This window comes from Sceloporus occidentalis, unplaced genomic scaffold (genome assembly GCF_023333645.1).
Source record: "Sceloporus occidentalis isolate IW3139 unplaced genomic scaffold, rSceOcc1.0.p SCAF_5, whole genome shotgun sequence".
NCBI classification, from domain to species: Eukaryota; Metazoa; Chordata; class Lepidosauria; order Squamata; family Phrynosomatidae; genus Sceloporus; species Sceloporus occidentalis.
In genome coordinates, this window is record NW_028316985.1 from 93,315,415 (window position 1) to 93,341,364 (window position 25,950).

Here is a 25,950-nt window from a genome sequence, read left to right on the forward strand (position 1 = left end):
AATGTAGTTCTGCTTCAGTATTTTGCCAAAGTATTCGTAAACACACCTTTAACCGTTGTGCTCATAAACACTTCCAAGTATTCAAATTTATTTTTATTGATTGAGACATTCATCTTCTGTTTAATCAGAGTTACAAAGCCTGATTATTTACTTACAGTTAGTTCATCATTAAATGTAGAAAAAAATTCTGAGACTTCTCTTCATCAGTCAAATACAAACAGAAAATAAAGAGATCCCTGATCAGTAAAAACCTTTAACAAAATGACTCTGTAGTTCATTAATGTACTATTTTTAGATATGCAGAAAATTCAATGTTGTGGAGCCTTTTCCTCTTGGAATTTTGTTACAATACCCATTGGGTTGTCAGCTCATTGCTTCAGCAATTTTGGAATTAACTCAGACTTATATTAAGGCTAGAGGTTACACAACTGCCGAATGACCCGTCTAAATGCTTTTTTTGTCCTGGCTCAGTCGAATAGCAAACTCTACTAAAGTACGTGTGGGTCGTCCTGCCATGCCTTTACGAAGGTATGGGACTTCATCTTTATTTGCCATCACACCAGCAATATCTAAATGAGCCCAATGAGGAACGGTCACAAATTCTTTCAGGAAGGCAGCAGCTGTACATGCACCACCAGACCTTATGGGAAAGAAAAATAAAGTATTAATGGATTTTTAAAAACTCTTTATTTAGGAGTAAATTAGTATATACCAAGCTATACAATTTCAGTACAGACGTCGCATCAAACCATGGCTTATATTAACTAGTTTAGAATTTAAACTCTGATTTGAGCTTCCAAATGTAACAAGCAAAGTAAGGCATATGCGTGCTGGTCCGCATTTAATTTCTATCTTCTCTGTACACTGCTTCATAAATTCACTCCCATATTCATGGTGCAGTAGCTTTTGGAAGCAGAGTGATGGCTGTAGTGTTAAAAGTTTCTTCTTCGCTTCTTTCTCTGGTTTGTTGGTCGTGAACAAACCAGAAAAAGGAAGCTGCCTGCCCCAAAACAACACAAGACAGCTCTATGGCTCATTCATCTGTAACTACTGCAACTGAAGAAAGGAGTTAATGAAATCCTAGGATTTCTGTGGAGAACCCTGGTTGGTTATAGTGCAAAAAATGCCCACCATATTAAAGGATAGTTAGCAAAATCCCTGGTTTGCAAACACTCCTCAAATAGGATTTCTCATTCCGGTTGATCACAAATCAGTTAATGAAGACAGAAATCCAAACCGCAGCTAACTTTCCTTAACTATGATTTGGCACGCCTTCACTAAGCCAGTCATTTTTCTTAAGACAAGGAAGAGTACTACTTGAACTGAATAAAACTGAAGGACTACCTACCTACCATTGTTACCCATTTCTACTCCTACATGAACAAGACCCAAAAGACTCTTTCTACTTCTCTTATCTGAACAGTAATAGCAGGTCTTATGAGAGTTCTTCCACTTATGGACTTGCTTTTTTCACTTGTTTTTTTTTAAAGTTATCTAGGTATACTTGTGACAGTAGCTTAAGCAGTAGCACTAGTGACAGCAGGTTCAATTTAGCAACATACCTGTATTTTCCAATGTTGTTGACATCTGCAAGTTGACAGTCTGTAACTTGTTTTGTGTAATGCTCAAAGAGAGGCATCCTCCAAACACGGTCGCCTGTAAGAATACTAGCCTACAGATTTAAACACATGATGGGTAAAGAGGAGATTAGTAAACATAATACACTCCTCCCTCCACATTTGCTAGGGTTAGAGGCACAGGACCCCCATGAATGTAGAAAAACCGCAAATAACAAAAACGCTATGTTTTCGCCTGAGAGAACCCCTCTCTAGGAATCTCCAGGTGCTCCAGTGCAACTCGGTGATCAACATCTGCCAGACATTGACCATAGAATTGCGCTGGAGGAGCTACAAATGCCTAGTGGAGTGTTCTATCTAGGAATCTCTAGGTCTTTCACAGTGCGACTTTGTGTTAAAGCTGACCACAGAGTTGCTCTGGAGGACCTAGATATTCATCGAGAGAACATATTAACAAAATCTGTGAATAATCAAAGCCACAAATGTGGAGGGATGAGTGTACTTCTAACCAGGCTGTAACTGTGTAACATACTGTGCTCTTCTTAAATGGGATAAACTAGAGCTAATATCTTGGTTCAAACTCAGGCAGACATTTAACAAAATGTGGGCCCCTAACAAATGTTGGTTCCTGATCAATTGGTGCCATGACACCAGCAAGAGGCTACAGATATGCCAATTACCCACCTTTTTTATTCATAGCTACTCTAGTGTACCAGATCACCTCAGCCCAGGCAAAGGTGAAAAGAATAATGATAAATAAGTCTGCATAGGAAACTTAGTAAAAGATGTAGATAGATAATGGCCACTCAAAAGTGATCTTTACCTCCTTTACTTTACTTGAATCTCACTTCATAAATTCACCTCTGCTTGATGTTGAACTGCCAGGTTATAGTTATCTACATATGCATACAATGCAATCCATTTATAGTGCTCACAGATTACAAATAGTCCATGAATTGCCACTAAATGGTCATAGCAATGATCCATGCCACAGAATTGGAATACGTCAGTGCCACAAACTACTGTTAATTCTGAAAACTCTATCTACAGTCAGCCCTCCATATCCACAGATTTTTTATCCATGAATCCAACCATCCAAGGCTTGAAAATTCTCTCTCTACACACATACACACACAGAGAGAGAGAGGGGGGGACCCTTGTTAGACGCTGGGTTTGGTTCCAAGATCCCCCGTGGATAACAAAATCCATGGATGCTCAACTCCCATTAAATATAATGACATAGCAAAATGGTGTCCCTTATAAAATAGGGAAAATCAAGGTTTGATATTTGAAATGTATCCTTTTTTTGAACCTTTTCAAACTGTGGATGCTTGAATCCATGTATAAGAAGGGCTGACTGTATATAAAAATTCCAAAAAGCAAACCTTGATTTTGCCATTTTATAAAGGGACCCCATTTTACTATGGTATTGTATATAACAGGACTTGAGCATCCACAGAGGGCTCTGGAACCAAGCCCCAGCAGATAGGAAGGGCCTGCTGTATAACTTTTACAATCAAATCATGAGGTTTTACTTGAAATTTTCTCCCATCACAAGCCAATGACCATGAACAATTCTAATGCAACACTCAAGAATGGCTGCCAGTTTTACCCTAATCATCAACTGCCTGTAGTAAACATGTACTCTGAAGAGTGATGTGTGGGATACAAACAAAGCATATTTGTAAAACGTTTTTGACAGTATCATAGAATCAGCCTAGGCATAAAGTATTTTCAGCACTCAGGACAAGCTACTGAAATAATTATGCTGAGGGCACTAGAGGAAATCATGGGGCTCTCCAGATGTTTTTGGACTGCAACTTTCATTATTGCTCATGACTATTTGTGGTGGCTAGTGCTACTGGAATTTGCAGTTTAACAGCATGTGGAGGGTTGCATGATCCCCACTCATGGCTTAGGGCACATTCATAAATGGAATCGGAACATTTTTTGCATTTTCTGGGCCAAGAAAATCCACACTGAATGTTTAGTTTGGTGTCCTTTAATTTTGAAAACACTGGAAGACAGGCAATCAAGGACACTTTAATATTCCATACCAAACACCTTTAGAAAACAATAATACACAATGGCCTGTTACAGACTGCCAAAATAAAGCTGCTTCGGGTCTCTTTGGAGGTATGCTATTTAAATGATGCATAGGTCCTAAGAGTCTGGAGGTTGCGCCAAAGCCACACTCCATTCCTAAGCACTGGAGTGCAACTTTGGTGCAGCTTCCGGATTCTTAGGATGCATGCATCATTTAAACAGCATACCTCCAAAGAGACCCGAAGCAGTTTTATTTTGGCAGTCTGTAACAGGCCAGTGTTTCACTTATGTATTGGAACTGTAAAAGATTCCAAAATGTTAGGACTAGAAGTATAAGAAGTAATCTGCTGATCAAACAAAAGATCCATAAGCACCAGTCCTCCTGATGCTTAATAGTAGACAGAATTTCAGGTTTGGTATCCCATTTTTGTTGACTTATAATCTTTTTTTTAAAAAAATCTCCAATCCTTTCTTGAAAAGGGCCAGTAGCCATTTTCACATCTATCATTTATGCTGTAACCTACCTCATACAGATGGTTCCACAGCTGGTGTGAATTGGTAAAAACCCCAGTGGCTGCAGATCCTAGCGCTACATCCATGGCACCTATACATTATACAATTCATTTTATAAACAAATCATTTAGAAGCCAACGAAGATTATCTCTTTTTCTCTTTATTTCTATTCACACTTCTATATAGCAGATGTGGGCAATCCAGATGTTGAGCTGTAATTTCCAGCATCCCTTACTACTGGTAATTTATTGCCTATGCTGGTTAAGGATAATAGCAGCTGCAGTTCAGAAACATATAGGGAGCTATACAAAGACATTTCCTCTCTGTTATAAAGTCCAACAGAAGATCTCATCATACACATTTACAGGCAGGTTTTTGTTCCTACATCCTTTCCCACACTACTGGGTGGGGGAAGCACTAAGTGAGGAATGGGCAAGAAATGGGAGAGCTGGCCCAGGTTTGTCCTCTTTCTTCTGAGCTCAGGTGTTGCATCTAACAGGCTCACTCTTTGCATGGGTACTTCCAAACTGACACACATAGCTACTCCTCCATTTGATAGGAGATGCACCCAGAAAAGAAACAAAATCTGTCAGGTGCCAAGGCATATCCACACAAGAGGTCAAAGAATAAGGGAAATACTGACATGGCTATGACTGTTATGCAATCAGTTCTGAAGATTCCCCTGCAAAAATGCCACTTCTAGGGAAGTCATACTTGGCTGCAGTAACAAGAACACTGGACATTGTAATGTGTCTAACTTTGGTCTGCCTTTCAAGATTTGCCTGAGATCCACACAGGGGCAAAGCCATGTAAGCATATTTTACCTGCTTTGGACCATCTGCCAGTCACCTGGATAATTCTGGTGCTGTTTATTACTAACAAAACTGTGCATAACTTTAGTCCAGAATACAGGTTGGACTACCTCTTCCCATAACTTCCTGCCTGGACCTTATGATTGTATACGGACACTTTAATAACAACGTGCACATAGTAGTTTAGTGAACTACCACTCCCAACTGTGGAACACTCTTTTCTGGGAGGCTATTTTAGAGCCCTCTTTTTTTCACTTCCACTTTCTGGTAGGAACAATTGAGTTGAGGTGGGCTTGGGCTTAATTTTTTTCTGGCTGAAGCAGATTGTTAATTATATACTATATTGCTTCCGCTTTGGGCGTGAGTATGCTAATTGTTTGAATTGCTCGTTTTGCTACATTCTGAGTGTAGAAACAGCCATTCTGCATCTCTAGTGGGATGTAAATGAAAGTGGCTAAATATCCTATAACATCTGTGGCAGTGTTTTCTCTGCCTGTGAAGTCAGCATGATGTGGTATTAAAGACCACATTTCACAATATCAGTATGCCAGTGTAGTCACAACCTTGTATGTTCACATATGTGCTGAGACAGATGTGCAGAAGGAGGGTGTAGATAAATACAACAACCTGCTGTCGACTTGGAAATATTCAACATTTAATCTGTGTTCCATCAGGAACAGGCTGTACTAGAGTATAGAGCATCTGTGTTATTACCAGGGGAAGTGACACATTGTGTATGGTTTAGAAACAAGTTTCAGTTTAAATGTCATACTCAGGGAATACAGAGAGAAATATCAAACAAGTAAAGGTCTGATACCTGTTAATGTTGCAGCATCTATAATGGCTCTTGGGTTAAAACTGTGGGCATAACAAAGAGCATCAGCCAATACCAATCTTCCCTCTGCATCTGTATTGTCAACCTTTTATGATGAGGGATCAAGAAAAGGAGTGTTAAGAGCAAAATACATTTACTTAATAATAATGCTGGTATACTGCCAAACAATTAGAATTTTGTGCTGATAACAATATTGGAAAAACCATAAAATGTGTGCAAATAATTAAAAAATAGAACTAGCAGTAATACAAAGGTAACATGTAAAACAAAACCAAATAAACACCCAGCATCTGCAAACCTTTGGTAAAACAGAACTAAAAAAAATCAGTAAAAGTTAAAATGCCTGGGAAAACAGGTATGGTATTTCCCATCGTATTTTGTGGGGCAGATGGGAACAGCCTTTTGAACATAGCCTAAGAGTCTGATTAAGTTATCAGTGGAAAAAGCAATTCTTCAGGTGACCTGGCTCAAAACTTTAAATCTGGTCGAGAAATAAAATGGTCAGCTGGTACAAATGGAAAACAACTCACATACTATGGCTGTGCTGGCCAGGCTTAGTAAGCTTGCTGACTCATTTTGGACTACTCTGAGGTTCCACAATACTTTCAGCAGCAGACCCATTTATAAATGCACCACCATAATCCAAACAAGAGTTTGCCAGAACATAGGCCATTATTTAAATTGTCAAAGGTTATTTCAGTTACAGGTATACCTCAGTTAAAAAAGCAGATTTGCTCCTAGACATTACTTCTTTAACAGAAAATGTTGTACCAGAGGCAGAAAAAATATGGAATGAATAGGGATAGGTTCCTGCACCACAAAAAAAGAAAAAAATTCAACAGGTTACAGCAAACTTTTCATCCCAAACTAAAATGTGAAATGAAACAACCAGATCAGGAATGCCTTGCATAAATAAAGACATTGTGAATCCTCAAAGAGATTGCTTGAAAGCTTCTTCCAAAATGCATCCAGCAATGATTTTTTAAAATTTTCATTAGCCTCCACTTCTTTTGTTTTCCATTTTGGTGGCTAAACTTATAGATCTAGAGTAGCTGGTGAAGTAGGCTTATGCACTTTCTCCTTTTCTCTCTGTTTTGGTATTCAATACGCAATATTACAAATTCTGGAGACAGCTGCTGTTTACCTAGCCTGTTGTAGGCAGGTGCACACAGCTACAGTACAATCAGCTACAGCAGAATCTCATTATTACCCAGCAAACACTTTATTGCATTGTTTACTTCAAATACACTGTTGCAATTTGACACTAAAAGTCTGTTTCTCCAACTCTCTTTCACTGTCCTTCCAAAGCTAATGCTAAAAAAAAAACCTTACAGCTAGACACAGAAGACAGAAAAAGAGGGAGCTGGAAGGATATAAAATGGCTCTGTACAAAGGAGCTTCTTTGTCAGAGGTTTTGTTTACTGAGATATACTAGTAGCTATTAAAAACGTAGCATTTCTGTATTATGCTATGGAAGGTCATTGGGAAGGTTCAATAAAGTGGGCAAGTATTATGGCTAGCCCCACAATGTAGATGAGTGGGTAAGGCATGAAGCTGAGTTAAAATTAAGTTGCTTACTTAGGGCTAGATTGTAAGTTCTCTCTGCAGAAAAATGGTAGAACAAAATGAGGACTCTTTCATTTCAGACTGGATATGGGAAATACGGGCGGGTTACAGACCACCCGTTTGGGGCGGGCTGCACTCGCCCCTTTCCCCACTGTATCGGGGCCTCAGTGTGCAGAGCGGCAGCCGCTGAGGCCCTGATCCGCCGCTTTTCAGGCTGCAGGGAAGCGGCAAAAGGCCCCTTCCCCGCAGCCTGGAAAGGGGTGTCCTTGGGGCTTCAAGCCCCAAGGACAGCCCGCGGTGGCGGGGAGGGGGAGAAAGGGGCTGCTTGGCCCCTTTCTCCTTTGGTCCGCTGGGCGCAGCTGTATGAAGGCTGCGCCCAGCGGACCAAACCAGGAAGGAGCTCTGAAATGGAGCTCCTTCCTGCTCCGCGCTAAGGGCTCACTAAGCGCCCTGGCACGGAGCGAGGACGTCACGTCCGCTCCGCCCCGTATAGATGCGGCGCGGTCGTGACGTCCTCATGGCGGCGGCTGTGTGGAACGGCCGCTGCCATTTTGTGCACGCAGAGCGCGCACTAGGGTCGGGGGGTGCGGAAACACCGGCCCTTTCTAACCCTAGTACGCGCTCCGCGCGTACTTTCCTGCCCATTTGTAACAGGTCACAATTTCTTTTAAATGCTCCCCTGTATTAAAACTGTCTCTGCAAATTAAAAGTGATAATAATCTAGCATACGAGGAAGAAAGGATCTGCTCTGAATGCTAGTTTTACATGCAGAAAACTAGCTGTAATAGCACTCAAGAGAGTATTCAAAGCCACAAAGCCTTTATCTAATTTAAAGTAGCCGAGTCCATTCTGCAACCTTGCAACTCTATCACCTTAGCAGGCTGCACGTCATCCTAGAAAGAACCCCAGATTCTTGACGCCTGTGATAAAGGACGGGATGTGAATATTTTGAGGAATAACCTTTAAATAAAACTTATGGCCTATCAATTGCCCTTTTAAATCTACATTTCCTCTATGGGGGTTGTCTCTATAGCTTAAATGCTTTCACAGCTCAGGGTATTGGTAATATTCAACAAGCTTAATTTGCTTTTTTAAAACAGTGCCAAATAAGCATATGACACATACCTGAATTGTTTTCCCATTCTTGGCCCTCACAACATCTCCAGGTTTGTTTGCCTTCCCACTAGGCAAGTTTTCACAAAGGGGTGTCAAACCTGGGAAAGAGAGAAGTCAATTATCATTACAATCAAACACAACAGTTAATGTTACTGTTTAATAACATGTTATTATTATTAATATTAATGTTTTAAATCAACATTTCTGAGTTTTTTAGTTAAATAATTTGATTTATTTGGATGCTTTGCTCAAATTTTCTGTACAGTTTAAATTCTTCCTTTGGAGTGAAGGGTGCAGCTACACTGTAGAAATGCTGCAGTTTGACACCACTTTAACTGCCATAGTTCCATCTTACAAAATCCTGGCAGAAAAAGCTAAGAGCTTGGAAAACTACAATCCCAGGATTCCATAGCAATTAAAGTAGTGTCAAAGTGTATACAATGTAGATGCACCCCAGTTATCTGAAAGAAAGAACCAGTTTATCTGTTCACCACTTAATGAAGCAAGATGTAAGAAGATATGCCCAGTGGGTACAGGAGTTGCCAATCCATACAACAGTAGACAGCTCTGCCTTGGGGTGCTCTTTCCATCTCCCTTACTGCATCGTGCTTTGGGCAAAGAGAGTGTTACCAGTCATCACAGACCTTAAGGCAAAACTGAAGCCTCTCACATCCCCCTCCCTCCCCACCCCTGGAATTAAAAGAAAACCAGGAAAGGAAGAAGGCTCAGTATTGAAGATGAAAAAGAGGGACTAGCAAAGGTCTCTATGGCTGTAACAGCTGAAAGGACTGACAGTCATTATACTGGCAGGAATGCATGTTCGTACATGTCTTATGAGGCAAATACATTCAAAGTGTGGAAACATTCCTTCCCCCCGGCTTTTTTTTAAAGACGGTAACTCCCAAAAGCTCTTAAAATAACATGGCCTGTAGCCATGCTGGCAGGGGGATTCTGGAAGAGCAGTCCTCAAGGATCCCCCCCCCCCCAAGATGTACCCTCAACTATCTGAAAGTCCCAACTATAGACTCTCTCAGCAACAGAGTGTGTTTGACTCATAACTGAACTATACTAGCTCCTATTTGGGGGAGGAGAAACCTGAGAACAAACAAGTAGGAAAAGGAGATAGCCATTCTTGTGTGTCAGTCCTGCATGAATACTTGAAAAAGAGCCACAGCTGGATGGCAGCAGACATATTTTCTATGTAAAACACCCTGGGTTCAATTTCTGGCCAAACTGATCGAAGACAATTCAGACAGCAGATCTGAGAAAGATCTTTACACCAGAGATTGCAGGAGAGCCAGTGACAGCAGACAATATTAGGCTTGATGCACTCATGTTCTGACTCAACAAAAAGCAGGTCCCTAGGTTTGTAACATGATCTCCTGACAAGTGTTTCTATCTTGGACATCCTTCACACATTTTGGGGCATCACTTCCCGTGTACTTACCAATTATGTTAAGGGGCAACTTTAATTCTGCAGCTGTCACGATGGCTGAACAGATGGTAGCTGCTCCTCCCATATCAGCTCTCATGGCATCCATATTGGCAGATGGCTTAATGGAAATGCCACCACTGCAAAAAATAAAAATAACAAAAAATCATATGTATGTCACCCAGTGTGAATGAAAGATTCCTATGTATATCCAGTTCAGCATCTTACCATGAGAAATTTTACTGGGCACTGGTCTATATTTTTCTTCCCCCAAAAAACACCAAACATGTAAACACACACATACACACATACGTAAAACATGGCAGTCCATGCTGAAATCCAAAGATCTACAAGCCAAAGATAAGATCCTCACCCGCTTTCAGAAAACAGAGAAACCCAGTTCAGGAATTACAGCAAATACATAATAAACATGTACTTGCATATGTGAGCTCTGCTCCTAATATCCCTGGTCTTCTCAATTGGGATCTGCCAGGGGAATTGATTCGGCAGCCTTTTTTTATCAAGCGGACAAGAGCTGAAGCCCTCTTCAGTCCTTCCCAGTCACAACAAAGGGGGGGGGGGAAGACTGGGACACGAAAGGTGGTGCTAGCACATGCAGGGCCCATGCACCTTATACTATTACCTATGGAGGCATTGCGTCTGCATAGAACCAGAAAATAAAATTCTGAAATGAAAGCTTAAATGCAGTTTGCTTAAAGTGACAAATGAAGATAGCACAATTCCCACCCAATCCACAAGGGTGCTTAAAGATTTGAATTGAGGGCCTATATGATTCAATACTAGGACCTTCCTTGTTTTTCATTAGTCTCTGCTAGAAGCAGACCATTTCTTCAGGCCTCTGTTCCCACATGAATGAATCATTCAACCATTACAGAGTTGCACCAGAATTACCGGAAGGCCACACATTTCCCAATCCCTTGTGCTTTGCCACTTTCAACATCCACACTAAAGTAGGAAAGCTGAGTCAGGATGAACCATATAATCCTGAGGAAGGGGCTATAAGTGTGACCTGCCACACAGCTTTTCAAAATGGTAATGGTAGCCCCAATTGAAATAAGTACAATTTTATTTTTTTAAATGACATCTTAATTGTAATTCAAATTTTGTTTTCAAAATAGACACTTCAAAATATACATAAAACCATACCTATCAAAAGTAATTCCTTTTCCAACAAATACTAATGGAGGTTCACCAGCATCACTGCTTCCTTTATAATGAATTTCCAAAAAGACTGGTGGTTCATCTGAGCCTTTTGCAACACTCAAGAAAGATCCCATCTCTTGTGCCTCTATCCATGACTTATCCCTGCAAAAAGTACAATTTATTCAGGATATAATTATGATTTCAACATTTTTAAAATTTTATTTTATTCTATTTTGTTACAAATAGTATTGCAAGTTCCTGAACTAAGAAAAACCTGAAGTATAAGGAACTTTTTGGTTTTGCCAGTTTGAGGAACAGGAGAAAAGCAAAACAAAACAAAATGAGAATACAACAATATTAGTAAAACAGAGAAACTTATTTTGTCCCCACTAGTTTTCTGTAATGTCAAGGAAACCAAGATCATGAAATATAATGATATGATACTATACATAATCTTAGGTAAAAGTATTCATCTTACAGAGCTTATAGAAATTATTTTGGGGCAATACATATGTGAATACCTAGTCTTAAATATTTTATTTTCATTGTATGAGAAAATATTCCATAATCCATTTCCTCTATTTTTTACAGTAAAATGGGCTTCAGAAAAACAAAAAAACCTCCCCCATCACCAATGGTACAATTCCCCCCCCCCCCAGGACTTCACAGCTCCAATGCCTAAGCTGCTCATCCAGAGCACCACCTTTTCTTCTCACTCTCATCTATCCCCACAAAAAGAACAAAGCCCATCATGCACAATACTTTCCCTTCTTCTGTGTCTGCACATGGCACCCATGATGCTGCCATGCCACCAACAGAAGCACACAGGGTTTTGAGGTACCCTGATTTGAAGTAATGCTACACCCTCAAAATGGCAGAAACATCCATACACAGAACATCCTCTCTGCATATGAAATACATGGCTATTCCAAAAGCTCTGAATGGTGCAGTCTCCAAAATATTAAATCTCCATTCAGTCATGACATTCACTGGATGGGGGTAGTGACACCACTTCCTACCTTAATCTATTTTATAGCGTAAGGGGAGGGGGAAGAGTAATACTCTTGGAACAGTGTACTGTGCTGTTTTGAGTGTAGGACAAGGATCCTACAAATCCCCGCTCGGCCACAGAAACTCACCGGGTGATTTGGGAAAGTCACATTGCCTCAGCCTAAGAAGAAGACAATGGCAAACCTCCTCTGAATAAATCTTACCAAGAAATCCCTATGACTGGGTTGCCAGAAGTTGAAGCTGACTTGAAGACACAACAATAAAATACAAGTGCAAAAAGATTGGGTTTCTTGAAATCTTTTTGGAAAAGTTTTGGAGGTAAGTGCCCTTTGCCCCACCAGCATTCTTTTGAGATTGTGACTGAATGAGCTAAAGCCAATACAGGAAGGGCAACTGTGACTGTCCCCCAGTCCAGATGTTTGTATTTCGACTTACTACAATGATACACCAGTTCTTTCTTATAATTTCTCTGCTATTAGGAGATATAAATATGTTTGTACATATGTTTCAACATTGTGTTTATGGTTTTGGGTTTAAAAATGTTAAGTGCCTTTACATCTTTGTTGGGGGGAACCCATGAAGATGACTCAAAGACATTTCCATATAATAGTGCTAACACATTATGCCCTCAGACTAGCATATGCTCCAAGTATGCAAAGGAATAATTTAAACAGAATTTACCTGATATGAACAGTCACATTGCTGCTAAAGCCTTTGAGCTTCTCTTCAATAATAGCAGCAAATCTGGTAGGCGTGATATGGTTGGCTGGAGCCTCCATTAGGTATCGTGCCAAGTTTTGGCCCTTTGCATAGATAAGGCCTTTTTTCCAGGCCTCAATTCCATCGCTAAACAGGAATACATAGAAAATGCCATGAAATATCAATATGGAAGTGAGATGTCAGAATTCAGCAACTCTCCATATGATACAGCAGAAGAGTCTCAAAATCACAGGAAGATCAGAAACAGACACCAAAAAATTAGACAATGACCTATAGGAGCTTGAAGATAATACATTACAAATTAATTTGTTGCCCCTAATTCATTAACATTTTTAACAACAATTAATACTTGTTTTTGTAGTAATTAAACTGTAATAGCTTTTTGTATCAATTACCATTTCTCATTATTTTAATTTATTACTACTAAATTTCTAACCATTAAAATGTTTCTGATTAATGACTTAATTTTATAAGATTGCTTTAACAGCTTAAATTTGAGGAATTTAATTTCTACGAAAAACTAGCATCTACACTGAATTATCATCAACACTAACACTTCCAACATATGTACCCTGCTATAAATAATACAGGTTGATATTAATTCAATAATAATAATAATACAGCCACCATCTCAAAGGTGGAAGTGGGCAGCTGGCAGAAAAAAGTTTTGGTATTTGGAGGATTTCTTATTTTTGGATTGCAGTGCTTAACCTGTATTTACACTTGAGCCTGTGTTCATTTCTCCCTGTAAGAGCAAGTGCTCAGGTCTCATTTACACTATTGATCCAAAAAAGTATATGATCACCCAACTTTGTCTCTACAGAAGACCCACACAGCAGACATGTGCCAAAAACAATACAAGCCATTTTTAAGTGATAGTAAGCCTGTCCATACTATTTATAAATAAACAAACAAGATATCTTGCTACAAAGAACCTAATTTCTCACCTCTTGGGACTTCCTGAAAAGGCATTTTCAATTCGCATGGACCTTTCCAGTTAGTAGGGAGGGAAGGGTGGATGAAGGGGGCTGGGTAGATAATTTGGCCAAAAAATGTTCAGATTTCATAATGCTTAGACAATTGGCAAACAAGAGCTTTCTCTTTTTTGTCTTGGCTCATTATTAGCTCTGGAGTCTTGGATCCTTTTTTAAAGGCACAGTGTTCCAAAAATCTTACTGTTCTAGTACAAATGTCCTGTGCTCCTTTGCCTAACATCCAGAGTAAAAAAATAAAATGCCTTTAGTTGAAACTAGCAAACTGCATGGGGTGGTGGGTGGTGGAGCTTTATGCTGCAATCTGTCCTGAAATAGAAAGAACCCAGCCTATTCTGTTTGTGCTGGGAATTGCTCCAGAGGTTCTATGAAAAGGGGCACTTTGGTTGCTTAAAAACAAAAGCAAAAACGAGAACTTTAGCAAGCATAAAGAGTTTACTTCTTTTAAAAATTAATTGCACAAGTGGGATTTCTCAGCCAATTACCTCCCATGCAACTGAACATCAACCACTGGCTTCTTTTTCTGCTTAAGTTCATCATATTCAAAGAGGCCAAGGAGGGCTCCTTCAGCTGCAGCCTGAGCATCTCCACAAGGGTCAACCTCCACGCGAGGGACTTCGAGATCCTGAATTTGCCGGCATCCAGCTGAAAAGTAAATACATAAATTCATAGTATTAATAACTGAAGAGAAACAGTGAGGGAAGGGGAGAGGGGATTGTAAACAACAACAACAACAACAACATCTTAACTTGACTTAGACTGTCAAGTATTCCAAATCAGCATGCAGCTCATCCTGATTAGCCAAATGTGTTTGAGGATGGCACTTTTCAATGCTGCACTTCTTGTTTTTCCAAGATCCAAATGATGTTTTACTAACTACAGATGTGGACTACAACTCTGGAGACCAGGGTTTGAATCATCACTTAGCCATGAAAACCCACTGGGTGACATTGGGCAAGTCACAATCTCTAAGCCTCAGAAGAAGGCAAAGACAAGCCCCCTCTGAACAAACCTTGCCAAGAAAAGCCCATGGTAGGGTTACTATGAGTCAGAGACTTGAGGGCGCGCACATGTGTATACACACACACAGGGGTGTATCTTCCCCCTTTCCTGGCTTTTTAAAATCCCTACGCAAACAACAACTTTTTTAGAAAAACAAGAAAATTTCAAGCACATTCGTGACAGTCTTGTTTGTTAGGTGGATTGTAACAGTCAGTGTGGGTGTGTTAAGTCCCTTCAAGCTCTCTGTATTTTCCAGATCTGTTCTTCTTTTCTGTCCCCAAATGCATCCTTTTATCTTTTTTTTTTTCAGATACGTGGAGGCAATATCTCTACAGTACTACTGTTATATCAGTAAACTCCTATAGTATTACTGCTATGCTGGGTTGAGATGACACAATCCACCCATGGGTTTTACGTGAAACGGATTCATACAAATCAGGGACTGTGGCCCAGAAACATGAGCTCCACTCTGGAAAACCCCATACAACCTGTTTTGTGACAAGCTCTCCCTCTCCTCCTTCTGTTAGGCTTCTTCTCCCTTTCCTCCCTCCCCCCTTCTGCATATTTTAATTTTGAATTGTGTTAGTACCCAATATATATATGCATTTGCACACACATAAAATCTGTGTAGTTTATATCCCACCCTAGGTCCCTTGCTGGGAGAAAGTTGGGATATAAATGAAACAAATAAACAATATAAATTAGTGTGCACCTGTCATTCCGTCTGAACGTACTGTATATACTCATGTACAAGTCAGCCTCATGTATAAGTCGAGGGAAGGTTTCAGGATCAAAATCCTGGATTTTGATATGACCATGGATAAGTTGAGGGTAAAACGTAGGGGGCTATAAAGAAGGATGGAAAGGGGGAAATACCACTTTCGTCCCTCCTTCTCCTCCTCTGGACCTCTCACAACCAATTTCCAAGTGTCGGAGGGGTGGTTTTAATATCGGATTGAGAAAGGAAGCAAGTGGATTGCACAACGGATTGGAGAGATAGTTTTAAATGAAGAGTTTTTTTCCATAAGAAGCAAGGCCTTGCAAAATGGACTGGAGACAGAAGCAAGTGGTTTTAAATGGAGAGGGTTTTTTTCCCCCCATAGAAAGCAAAGTCTTGCAAAAGGGACTGGAGAGATGGTTTTAAACGAGAGGTTTTTTGATAGGAAGCCAAGTCTTGCAAAACGGACCTGAGAGAGAAGCAAGTGGATTTAAATGGAGACTTGTTTCCATAGGAAGCCAGGACTTGCAAAACATAGAGAGAAGCAAGTGGATTTAAATGGGGAGTTCTTCTGATAGGAAGCAAAGGCTTGCAAAATGGACTGGAGGGGGAAGGAACTGGTGTTCAATGGAGATTGGGGCATCAGGCTTGCTTGCTTTAGGACCTTTCTAAACACTACTGATGTGTTGACTTTTATATAAGTCTACCCAAAAAAGTCAATTTTTAGAGTAAATTTTGGGGCATAAATGTCTCAACTTATAGTTGAGTATATACGGTATGCAAAGTCACTAGGCCTCTCCCACCCTGAGTGAACTGTATTCTAACTTGCAACGCAGAGAGGGGCAAAAGAGAAAGAGCCCACTTGTGGGACTCCTCATTCTGTTTAACAAGCCACAAGATGCTCTTGTTGTTTGTGATGATCCAGAGCTGGGCTTACATTTCTAGACCTCAATCCTGGATACATATGGTGTGGGTTGCTGAAAGACTGCTCTGTGTATATGTGGAGGAAGGGTAATCTCATTTGGTGCAGCAATAACCACACTGGAGCATAGCAATATAACAATGTTCCAGGAAGACAAATTTTAAAAATAAATTAAAAATCAAAAGGATTCATTTTGTGGTGGAAGGAGGAGAAGACCATGGATTTTAAAAAATGACAGGGAAAACAGCAAGAAGCATTCAAAGTGACTTTCTCTTAACATTAAATAGAGCAGCACAAGTTCCTATTCTGAATGAACCAATACTAAAGATCATGTATGCAATTAAAACAATTCAAAAGAGAATAAATTGATTAACCTGGAACCAAATTCCAAATTAGTATGCTATTAATGCACTTTAGATGCACTTATCAACGAACTTTTGACTGCAAGCAACTCAGCAAAAGTGAGAAAATGCCTTAGCTAGCCTTCCATGATTCTATGATTAGCTGGCCAAAGTCTACAACCAGTTTCAAAACTATGCGATAAAAGTAGTTTGTCTGCCAATAAAGCTATTTTAGCATTTTTTAAAGTCAACTCTCCCTTCAATGCATGAGAGCAGTTTAATTTGTGAGATAATTTATTAGCTGTCCTAATCATGAACATATTTAATTAAATATGTGCTTGCTTAAGGTAACAGGTAAGCAAGGGCTGCTCCCAAACTGCTTTCCTTCTCTCAGCCTATCACAAGCCATTTGTCATGTACTTTGTATCTATAAAAGCTGCATCCTTTGGTTATAGTTGTTTCAGGTACAATTCAGTCTCTTAAAGATGCAGCTTACATACTTATTGAGAACTTACACTGCACTTAATTCAGTGGATCAAATGGTCAGCGTAGAACTGTCTTAGCTAATAGCTCTAAAACTTATGTTTACCTTCAAAATGCAACATGTTTCCAAATAATAGTCATTTAATAAATTACACAATAAGTTTATGAAAATCAATGTTGAGCTACCTGCAACAGCTGCCCTTATATTTTCCTTGTCTTCATCCCAGTTTTCATGTGGGTTCACTCCAACTGTCTTCTTACCCAATCCAACAACTACAACGCTCGAAAAGTCCTGCAGCAAGCAAGAGATGTTTACGTATTTTAAAAAAGATCTCCATGGTTTTAAAAGCTGGATGCAAATCCAATACTTATTTCATTCATATTTAAAACCCAATACCTAAATCAAACTGCTAGTCCCAGGTAGGGCAGACCCATTGAAAGAAGTATTGTATGATAATTCAACACTTATATAAATCTGACTGATTCAGCCAACTTTAATTGAGACTAGCCATTGCATTTAGTCCTCTGTATTCTCTTGCTATTGTTTAGCAGATTGAAATGAATGACAAATAATAAAGCACAATGTCTCCTGCAACAGCTCAATAGTGAGTCAAAAGCTTATCTCTGAAGTGAAGTCGAAGGCTTTCATGGCTGGCATCCATATTTTTGTGGGGTTTTTTGAGCTATGTGGCCATGTGCTAGAAGAGTTTATTCCTGATGTTTCGCCAGCACCTGTGGCTGGCATCTTCAGAGAAACCTCTGAAGTCTTACATGGTTGCAAACTTGCATAACTGAAAGATAAACGTAGGCCTCTGCATTTTTTTATTATTTTTTTTTGCTGGAGACAGGAGATCAGTGGCAAAGAGGAACACTGAATTTTATGTGGCAACCCTAGAGCCCCTCCCTCTAAATATTTTGGAAGACATCTTTTAAAGTTGGTGTTTGGTCTTTCTTTTCATTTTACTTAATTCTGATTTTACACCACAATATCTTTTATTCTGTGTGTGTATCTTCTAAATGCTTAATTGTACTGTTAGATGTCAGGAGTGTTAAACTACAAATAAATGTTACATGGTGGTATTTTTTGCAAAATAGAGGCAGTACAGACCTTGTAACAACAGTGATTTACAACCTCTTGAGTCAATCTATAAATATTTCTTTACATACAAACATGTTAGTTAAGTTTCTCTCACTAAATACTAAGGGCCCGAACAGACAGGCCAAAATAAAGCTGCTTCGGGTCACTTTGGAGGTATGCTGTTTAAATGCTGAATGTGTACTAAGATGCTGGAAGCTGCGCCAAAGCCATGCTCCAGTCCTAAGGACTGGAGTGCAGCTTTGGTGCAGCTTTCGGCCTCTTAAGATGCGTGTGTCATTTAAACAGCTTACCTCCAAAGTGACCCAAAGCAGCTTTATTTTGGCCTGTCTGTTTGGGCTCTAAGTAAGGTTAAAGCATTCATTACGAGGTAGGAAAAAAACTTTCTGAGAGCCTCTTCAGAACAGCAAAGGGTGGACACTGAATTCTGAGATAATTTCACTAGAATGGTACATAAATGGAAAACTGGAAATATATATACCATGCTTGCTCCAGAGCACAGTAGTAAGTATATTGCCAAGATACTACTTACTCCAAAACAAAGGTGGGAAGGAGCAGGACGTATAGCCTGCCAGATATTAGGGTGAGGGTTGCAAGATTGCTTTCTGCTCCAGAACTACTTCCTAGCCTGAAACCTTATTTGCAACTTAAGGGTACACATTGCTTTACCTGAAAAACAAGGATCCCAACTTGTTTTTAATGAAGGGTGTTTACTTCTGGCCTCATAGCACCACCAGTAAGAAAATCAATTTAGAACATACCAGAGGCTTTGTGGTAGTGGAAGAAGCAAGTGCTATGTGTGCACTCACTTTATGCTCCTACCCATGCTGCAATTTCACTTGCCATCTTCCTTTCCTCTTCATAAGTGCTCAGAAGTAAACCTGATTCTATATATGGCTGTGCCACCATCGTGCCTTAGTGGGAAGCAATATCCAGCTGGTCCCAGAGAATGGCAAGCAAAAGAAAGGCCTAAATCCCTGCTGGGTGAGCTTTCAGTTACTCAAGTGTCAACACAGTGGGATAAAATTAACATAAATTTAAAAAGGAAATCCTTTGGAGGAACAAAATAAGTAGGGTAAATTCCATACCTGATGCAAGCCATGAAAAATACGTGACTTTCCTTTCTTCAGCGGAGGTCCTGAACTGGAACACAATAGAGATATTGACATGTAGGACTGCAAACTGCCTAGCAAAAGACAACCTGGCCTGCTGCTATGCCTGTACTTGCAACTTGACCTGCAGACATCAGGAAGCTTTTACTGGAAATATTACCAGCATGTAATGGGAACAAGCAGGAAATCATAAAAATATAATATGCAGGTAAATTACACCTTGCTTGGTTTAGGTTAATTAACAGTGGCTTCCGAGAGAGCTAAGCTCCTCTTTCTCATGGCAGCCACCCTGTCCCCAAGTCAGGTAGGGCCGGGTTAGTGCTACCTGCAGCAAGAAAAAATACTAGACAGCTCTTGTGCCTTCAAAGAGCAGAAAAGAACTTTGGTAAGGCACGCATTGCTCCTGAGTGGAGAAAGAAAATGGGGATCCATGAGTGAGACAGACAGCAGCAGGCAAGAGGAAGGAAAGCAGCAGATCCAGCCCAAGACAGTATGCTGTCCAAGGAACACCAAAAGGCACTCTATCTCCTCCAATTCAAAAACCCAAGTTACTTTGATATATAAGACAGAAAACTCAACAAACACCTATTGTTGGCAGTAAAAGTACAATCCCACAAAACCAAATTATTACATCGTTAACAACTTGCTGCTCCATCAGAACATGCTCTGAGTCCCATACTGAAAGAAAGGCCAATTTTAAATTTAAATTAAATTAAATATTAAAATCTGTTGATCAAAACAGTCATCTCACTCTGCCTAACAGCAGAGCCAACCTTGTAGAGCATCAGGGAGCAAACTGGGAAGAAGAAATGAGGTATATGAGAAGATATATCCTCCTTAGCAAGATGCAGGGCTGATTTATCCCTTGGTATTTTGATGTCATTTCATAATTCAAGCGGAAGGGGAGAAAGAAGAGAAACCTTCTTGGTACTTACATGGCCAACAAATCTCTGAGCTTCCCAGATATATGTTTGTCAAAGGTATCGGCTGCATTAGTGAACTGAGGAGCCCCCTCTTCTTTCTCACTGGCAAAGACTCCTAGGATGAGGCCCTAAAGAAAAGTGGTTTACTTCTTAGATACTATTACACAACATACAGTAATTGCAAATTACACAACATTACAGTAAATGCAAATTACCCAACATATAGTAATTGAAAATTACACAACATACAGTAATTGCAAGTAGGGGGGAAGGAGAGAAAATAATCTTTTTGCACAGCAGTACTGTATAATGCTGTATCAGTAACACAGACTTTCTTTCCTAGTGAAGCCAATATACAGACATAAGATGAAACAGAGGTGGGCTCTCCAGATATTGTTGACTGAAACTCCCACCATTAGCTATGCTGCTAGGGCTGCTGGGATGTGCAGTCCAATAATATCTGGACAGTCACAGAATATCCACTCTAATATAAAACAAGAAAATGGTAAAATTAGTTACTTTCATATCATGCCACAGGCTTTGGTTGATCCATCTGTAAAATTAATAGCAGTGCCCCAACTGATCGGGGAGTAGAGAGCTTTAACCCAACTGGCCATGGGCTGTTTCTATAGCAAATTGTCACTATAAACCTGAAGATTGCTGTTCATGGAACCAGACCTCAAGGGGTTTTAATATACTGATAATCTGTTTTAGCAATTTACGAAGAGTAGCAGTCAAACCGGAAAAGTGACCTAAACTGCAATGTATGGTTGAACAAATTTACCAACTGGTAATTAGTGATTCCATGATAAGTCCAAGAGAGAAACTGACCAAACGAAACAGGAGAATCAAACAAGATCAGAATGATAACAGCTCAGCTTGAACTTCTACTGAAAAAAAGCAACTGTTAGTTTTCAACTTTTCAAGGTCCAGTCTGTATTTGAATTTTATTTTTAAAAAAATCAATTTGGCAGCTTCCTTCCTTTTCACTAACATCACACCACCTACCACATACTTTTCCATGAGGCTTGTTTTGGGGGGGGAAGGACGTAATATGCTAATAGTAGCATTAGCAAGTACATTTCTATATCTCTTACTGATGTACAAAGCAGTTTACAAAATTTAAGCTAATTGCCCCCAATAATGCTTAAATTAAGCCGCCAGTTCAAAACATAAACCCACTATCAGCTTATGCTCAAGCACGTTCATAAGCAAAACATCAAAGCAAAACTGTGATACAAGAAAAGATCCTAAGCATACCTAGGCAAGTTTCTATATAGTGAATGAACATAATGCACATTTTATGCAAACTCACCACTGGATGTTCTAGACCCCTAAAATGTGCAGCCAAGCAGTTGGCTGTACAGTACCCCCAGAACAAATACCTTGCCAGAAGCAGCGTTGTGTTGACTGCCTATCTGCTGCATGATCTACTACCGTTTCCAGCTCTACACACCTTCACAGCAGTCAACGGAGGCTCCAAACTTTATAGCAAGGCAGGGCATCTTTGTCCCGCCTCCTTAACTTCTCTTAGTTGGTCTTGTGCACTTATTTCACTTGTGACAAATGGGAATAACCTCTGGCCTGTACTGTAAGATCCGCCTAAACAAGGGTGCAGCCACCAGAGGGTGGCCTGCAAGACAAGGCACATCAAAAACCAGAGCAGGAAAAGCACTGGGCTTGCGTTTCTGACATCTCAAATTTATCTCAGCTCAAACATCTGAGGCACACAAATTTTCCAGGCATTCTTTGGTCATTATGTTCTTGAGAATCTAAGCTACAAAACTCTATCCACTGTTGCTGAATATCGTCCATACATTTCAAAGCAACTTATGGAAGCAATGTGGTCTTCAGCCATTCCAGACTCAACATGAGACGGATTATGGTACGCATTTTGCACGTGTGTGTGTCACATATGTCCATTCACCCCCTTTTCTCTTCAACCTGACCGTATGCAACGGAGATCAGTATTAACAGAAGATGAAATTTTGGGAGATGCAGCTTATGACATGGTGACATTTGCCAAAATATCTTCTTTCACGTAACTATCAAAGAATAATAAATGCAGGTATACCAGCCATGTTGACCATAACACAAATGCCAAAATTAGGACTGTGACGGCAGATTATTTAATCCTAATCAAAGTTTGAAGAACTTGTTTGCGTTTGGTCTTTCTCTCAGCTGCTTACTGTCTCTTCAAAAAGAAAGGGTAAAAACAGGAACAAAAACTGTGGTGAACGCCAAGACTCACTTTAAACTAGAACCAATTCACTAGCTGAAAATTACATGTTTTAAATTAGAGATGGGGAATCACTGGCACTCCAGAAGCCTTTTCACATTATAGCACTACAATTCTACTAAAGGCCATTGCAATATCCTGTGAAATCTGGGGGTTTTGCAGTTTGATGAGGCACCAGAGGAGCCCTCTGGCTGTGAATCACATCCCCATCAACTGCAAATCCCAGGATCCCATATGAACTCGGCAAGGCAGTTAAAGTAGAATCCTAGTACAGTAACTATAGTGTGAAAGCATCCGCGGCCTACAATCCCCAACAGCTCTACCATGGCCAGTGCTAAGTCATAGTTGAAAACCTCTAGTGGACCAAAGGTTTCCTCACCTCTCCTGTAGCTAAGCATACTAGCTAATCCAGTTCTAACTACACAGGTTGTAAGTCATATGCTTCCGGGCATCTCCTGGTACAGTTGGGAAAGGATGATATCTGGGACCCTTGAAGTGATTTCCTATGGATGTAGATCTGACATGGAGACATGCAAGATTCCTGAAATTGGACTGGAAGTCCCAGCAATCTTTACCACTAGCCACACTGCGTTTGGCTCATGGAAGATAGAGTCCAACAATATCTTGAGAGCCACATTTTGACTACATCTCACGCTGAACAAGGTGGGCCAATTATCCTGCTTCGCAACTTATTACCTTTGGCTGCATCTGCACTATAGGAATAATCTGGCTTGAGCCAGAGAAGTTAAAGTGGGGTCAAACCAGATTATTTCTGCAGTGCAGATGCAGCCTTTGTTCCTAAGGAACTTGGACAAGTTGCTTTTTAAAGTCTACAATTCCCAGAATGGGACATTTTTGGAGTCCAAAAAAGGCAAACTTTCTACACTACGGTCCAAAACACACTGCAGAAATAACCCAGTCTGAGACTGCTTTAACTGCCCTGGATCGATGCTGGGGAACTCTGGGGACTGTACTTTCGCGAGACATTTAGGCCCCATACAGACAGGCCAAAATAAAGCTGCTTCGAGTCACTTTGGAGGTATGCTATGTCAATGATACATGTGTCCCAAGAGTCCGGAAGCTGCGCCAAAGCTACACTACAGTCCTTAGGACTGAATCGTGGCTTTGGCATGGCTTCCAAACTCTTAGGACGCATGCATCATTGAAACAGCATACCACCAAAGTGACTCGAAGCAGCTTTATTTTGGCCTGTCTGTATGGGGCCTCTGCCTTCTCTTCTGTCAGAGCGCTCTGGGGCCACAGTTCCCAGGATTCCTTAGCACTGAACCTGGACAGATAAAGTGGTTTCAAACTGGATTATATCTACAGTATGTTTTGGAACAATACCTCACAACAAGGACTAGTCCTTCACTGACTGGTCCATAAGAAAGCATGCACCAGCTGTATTATTATTGTTGCTATTACTAGTATTATTATTATTATTATTATTATTATTCTGCAAGACCTTTAGCCTTCTCTGCAAGGTTTTGCAAGGTCATTATCCTTCTCTGCCAAAGAGGGCTGGTGCCTACAAACCCCAGAATCCTGTACTATAATAACAACAACAACAACAACAATTATATTATTACATTGCAAGGTCTGTAATACAACAATAATTATATTATTACATTGCAAGGTCTGTAATACAACAATAATTATATTATTACATTGCAAGGTCTGTAATAATTTGGTGCTTGCAAATCCTAGGCTTCTGTAGAGCAACAACAACAACAACAGCAGCAGCAATGAATAATAATACAGGTTCCTACAATTTTCATGCACCATCTCTCTTTGTCAGGGGAGGCTAAGGACCCTGCAAAACTACAAATCCCAGGATCCCACAGGATGGAAGCATGGAGCCCCAGCGTGGATGCAGTGAGGAGGAAACCCAACCCAGCCCAACCCAGCCTGGCTGCTCCAAGGCGCTGGGCTTCCGAGGTTCCCCTGCTGGACCCCTTCCTTCAGAGTCCCGGGCTCCTTGCCTGTTTCATGCCGGCGACGCTGGCGAAGGAGGCCGAAAGGGAAGAGGATAGAGAAGCCTGCTTGCGGTGGCGGAGGAGGAGCAGCTTCCCTCTTGCCAGCAGCAGAGGCCTAAGGAGCATGGCTGCTCAGTCTCAAAGGGAGGGAGGAGGGCAAGGCAGAGGCAGGCCCGCCTCCAATGCTTCAGGCCTTGCCAGGGCGGCCCACTCCGCCATTTTGTGTAGAGCCCGCCTAGTCAGGACCCCACCTTCACAATTTACCATCCTCCAGATGTATTGGGAATGCAGCCATAAATGAAGTATCACAGGGTTGGAAGAGACCCCCCAAGGGCCAACCAGTCCAGCCCTATTCTGCCATGCAGGAAATCTCCATCAAAGCATCCCTGACAGGGATCTGGGAGTCCCAAGTGGGCCACAAGTTGAACATGAGTCAACAGTGTGATGCTGCAGCTAACAAGGCCAATGCGATTCTAGGCTGCGTCAATAGAAGTATAGTGACTAGGTCAAGGGAAGTGATAGTGCCACTCTATTCTGCTCTGGTCAGGCCCCACTTTGGATATTGTGACCAGGTCTGGGCAACACAATTTAAAAAGGATGTTGAGAAAGTGGAGTGTGTCCAAAGGAGGGTGACTAAAATGGCGAAGGGTCTGGAAACCATGTTCTATGAGGAACGCCTTAGGGAGCTGGGGGTGTTTAGCCTGGAGAAGAGAAGGTTAAGAGATGATATGATAGCCCTGTTTAAATACTTGAAGGGATGTCATATTGAGGAGGGAACAAGCTTGTTTTCTGCTGCTCCAGAGAACAGGAAATGGAGCAATGGATGCAAACTGCAGGAAAGGAGATTCCACCTCAACATTAGGAGGACTTCCTGACAGTAAGGGCTGTTCGACAGTGGAACAAACTCCCTCAGAGTGTAGTGGAGTCTCCTTCCTTAGGGGTCTTTAAACAGAGGCTGGATGGCCATCTGTTGGGGATGCTTTGATTGAGAGTTCCTGCATGGCAGAATGGGGTTGGACTGGATGGTCCTTGTGGTCTCATCCAACTCTATGATTGTATGACAGATGGCCATCCAGCCTCTGTTTAAAGACCTCTAAGGAGGGAGACTCCACCACTCTCCAAGGGAATGTGTTCCACCAAATTGGCCAGCTGATTTATTTGTTTCTGACCTTGTTCCCTGTTTCGCATAATTGCGTGAATGCATGAATATTTGCCCAGTGAATCTTTCTGTGTCTTCTGCATCCTTCTTTTCTATTTTCCCTTCCATTTCAGCAATTTCAACACACACATAGATAGATATACGTATCTGTATATTCACATTCACACACATACACACATGTATATATTCCAAAAA

At 40.7% G+C, this 25,950-nt stretch overlaps 1 protein-coding gene across 3 annotated transcripts; it reads right to left on the bottom strand.

Annotated features, from left to right (window-relative positions):
* Positions 1-80: 80 nt before the first annotated feature.
* LAP3 (leucine aminopeptidase 3) lies at positions 81-24,737 on the bottom strand. 3 transcript variants are annotated; one of them, XM_089524754.1, is made up of 13 exons: positions 24,603-24,737; positions 20,394-20,509; positions 19,435-19,489; positions 17,437-17,542; positions 14,270-14,429; positions 12,754-12,918; positions 11,065-11,223; positions 9,913-10,037; positions 8,475-8,563; positions 5,766-5,868; positions 4,148-4,227; positions 1,563-1,672; positions 81-640 (listed from the first exon to the last, which is right to left on the bottom strand). In XM_089524754.1, exons 1-13 carry the CDS (start codon positions 24,720-24,722, stop codon positions 445-447), a joined length of 1,584 nt encoding a protein of 527 aa, XP_089380880.1. In that variant the 5' UTR covers positions 24,723-24,737; the 3' UTR covers positions 81-444. The 3 variants fall into 3 exon arrangements, with proteins under 3 accessions (XP_089380880.1, XP_089380881.1, XP_089380882.1); XM_089524755.1 differs by lacking the exon at positions 24,603-24,737 and adding an exon at positions 21,767-21,943; XM_089524756.1 differs by lacking the exon at positions 24,603-24,737 and adding an exon at positions 20,901-21,022.
* Between the last annotated feature and the right edge of the window lie 1,213 nt (positions 24,738-25,950).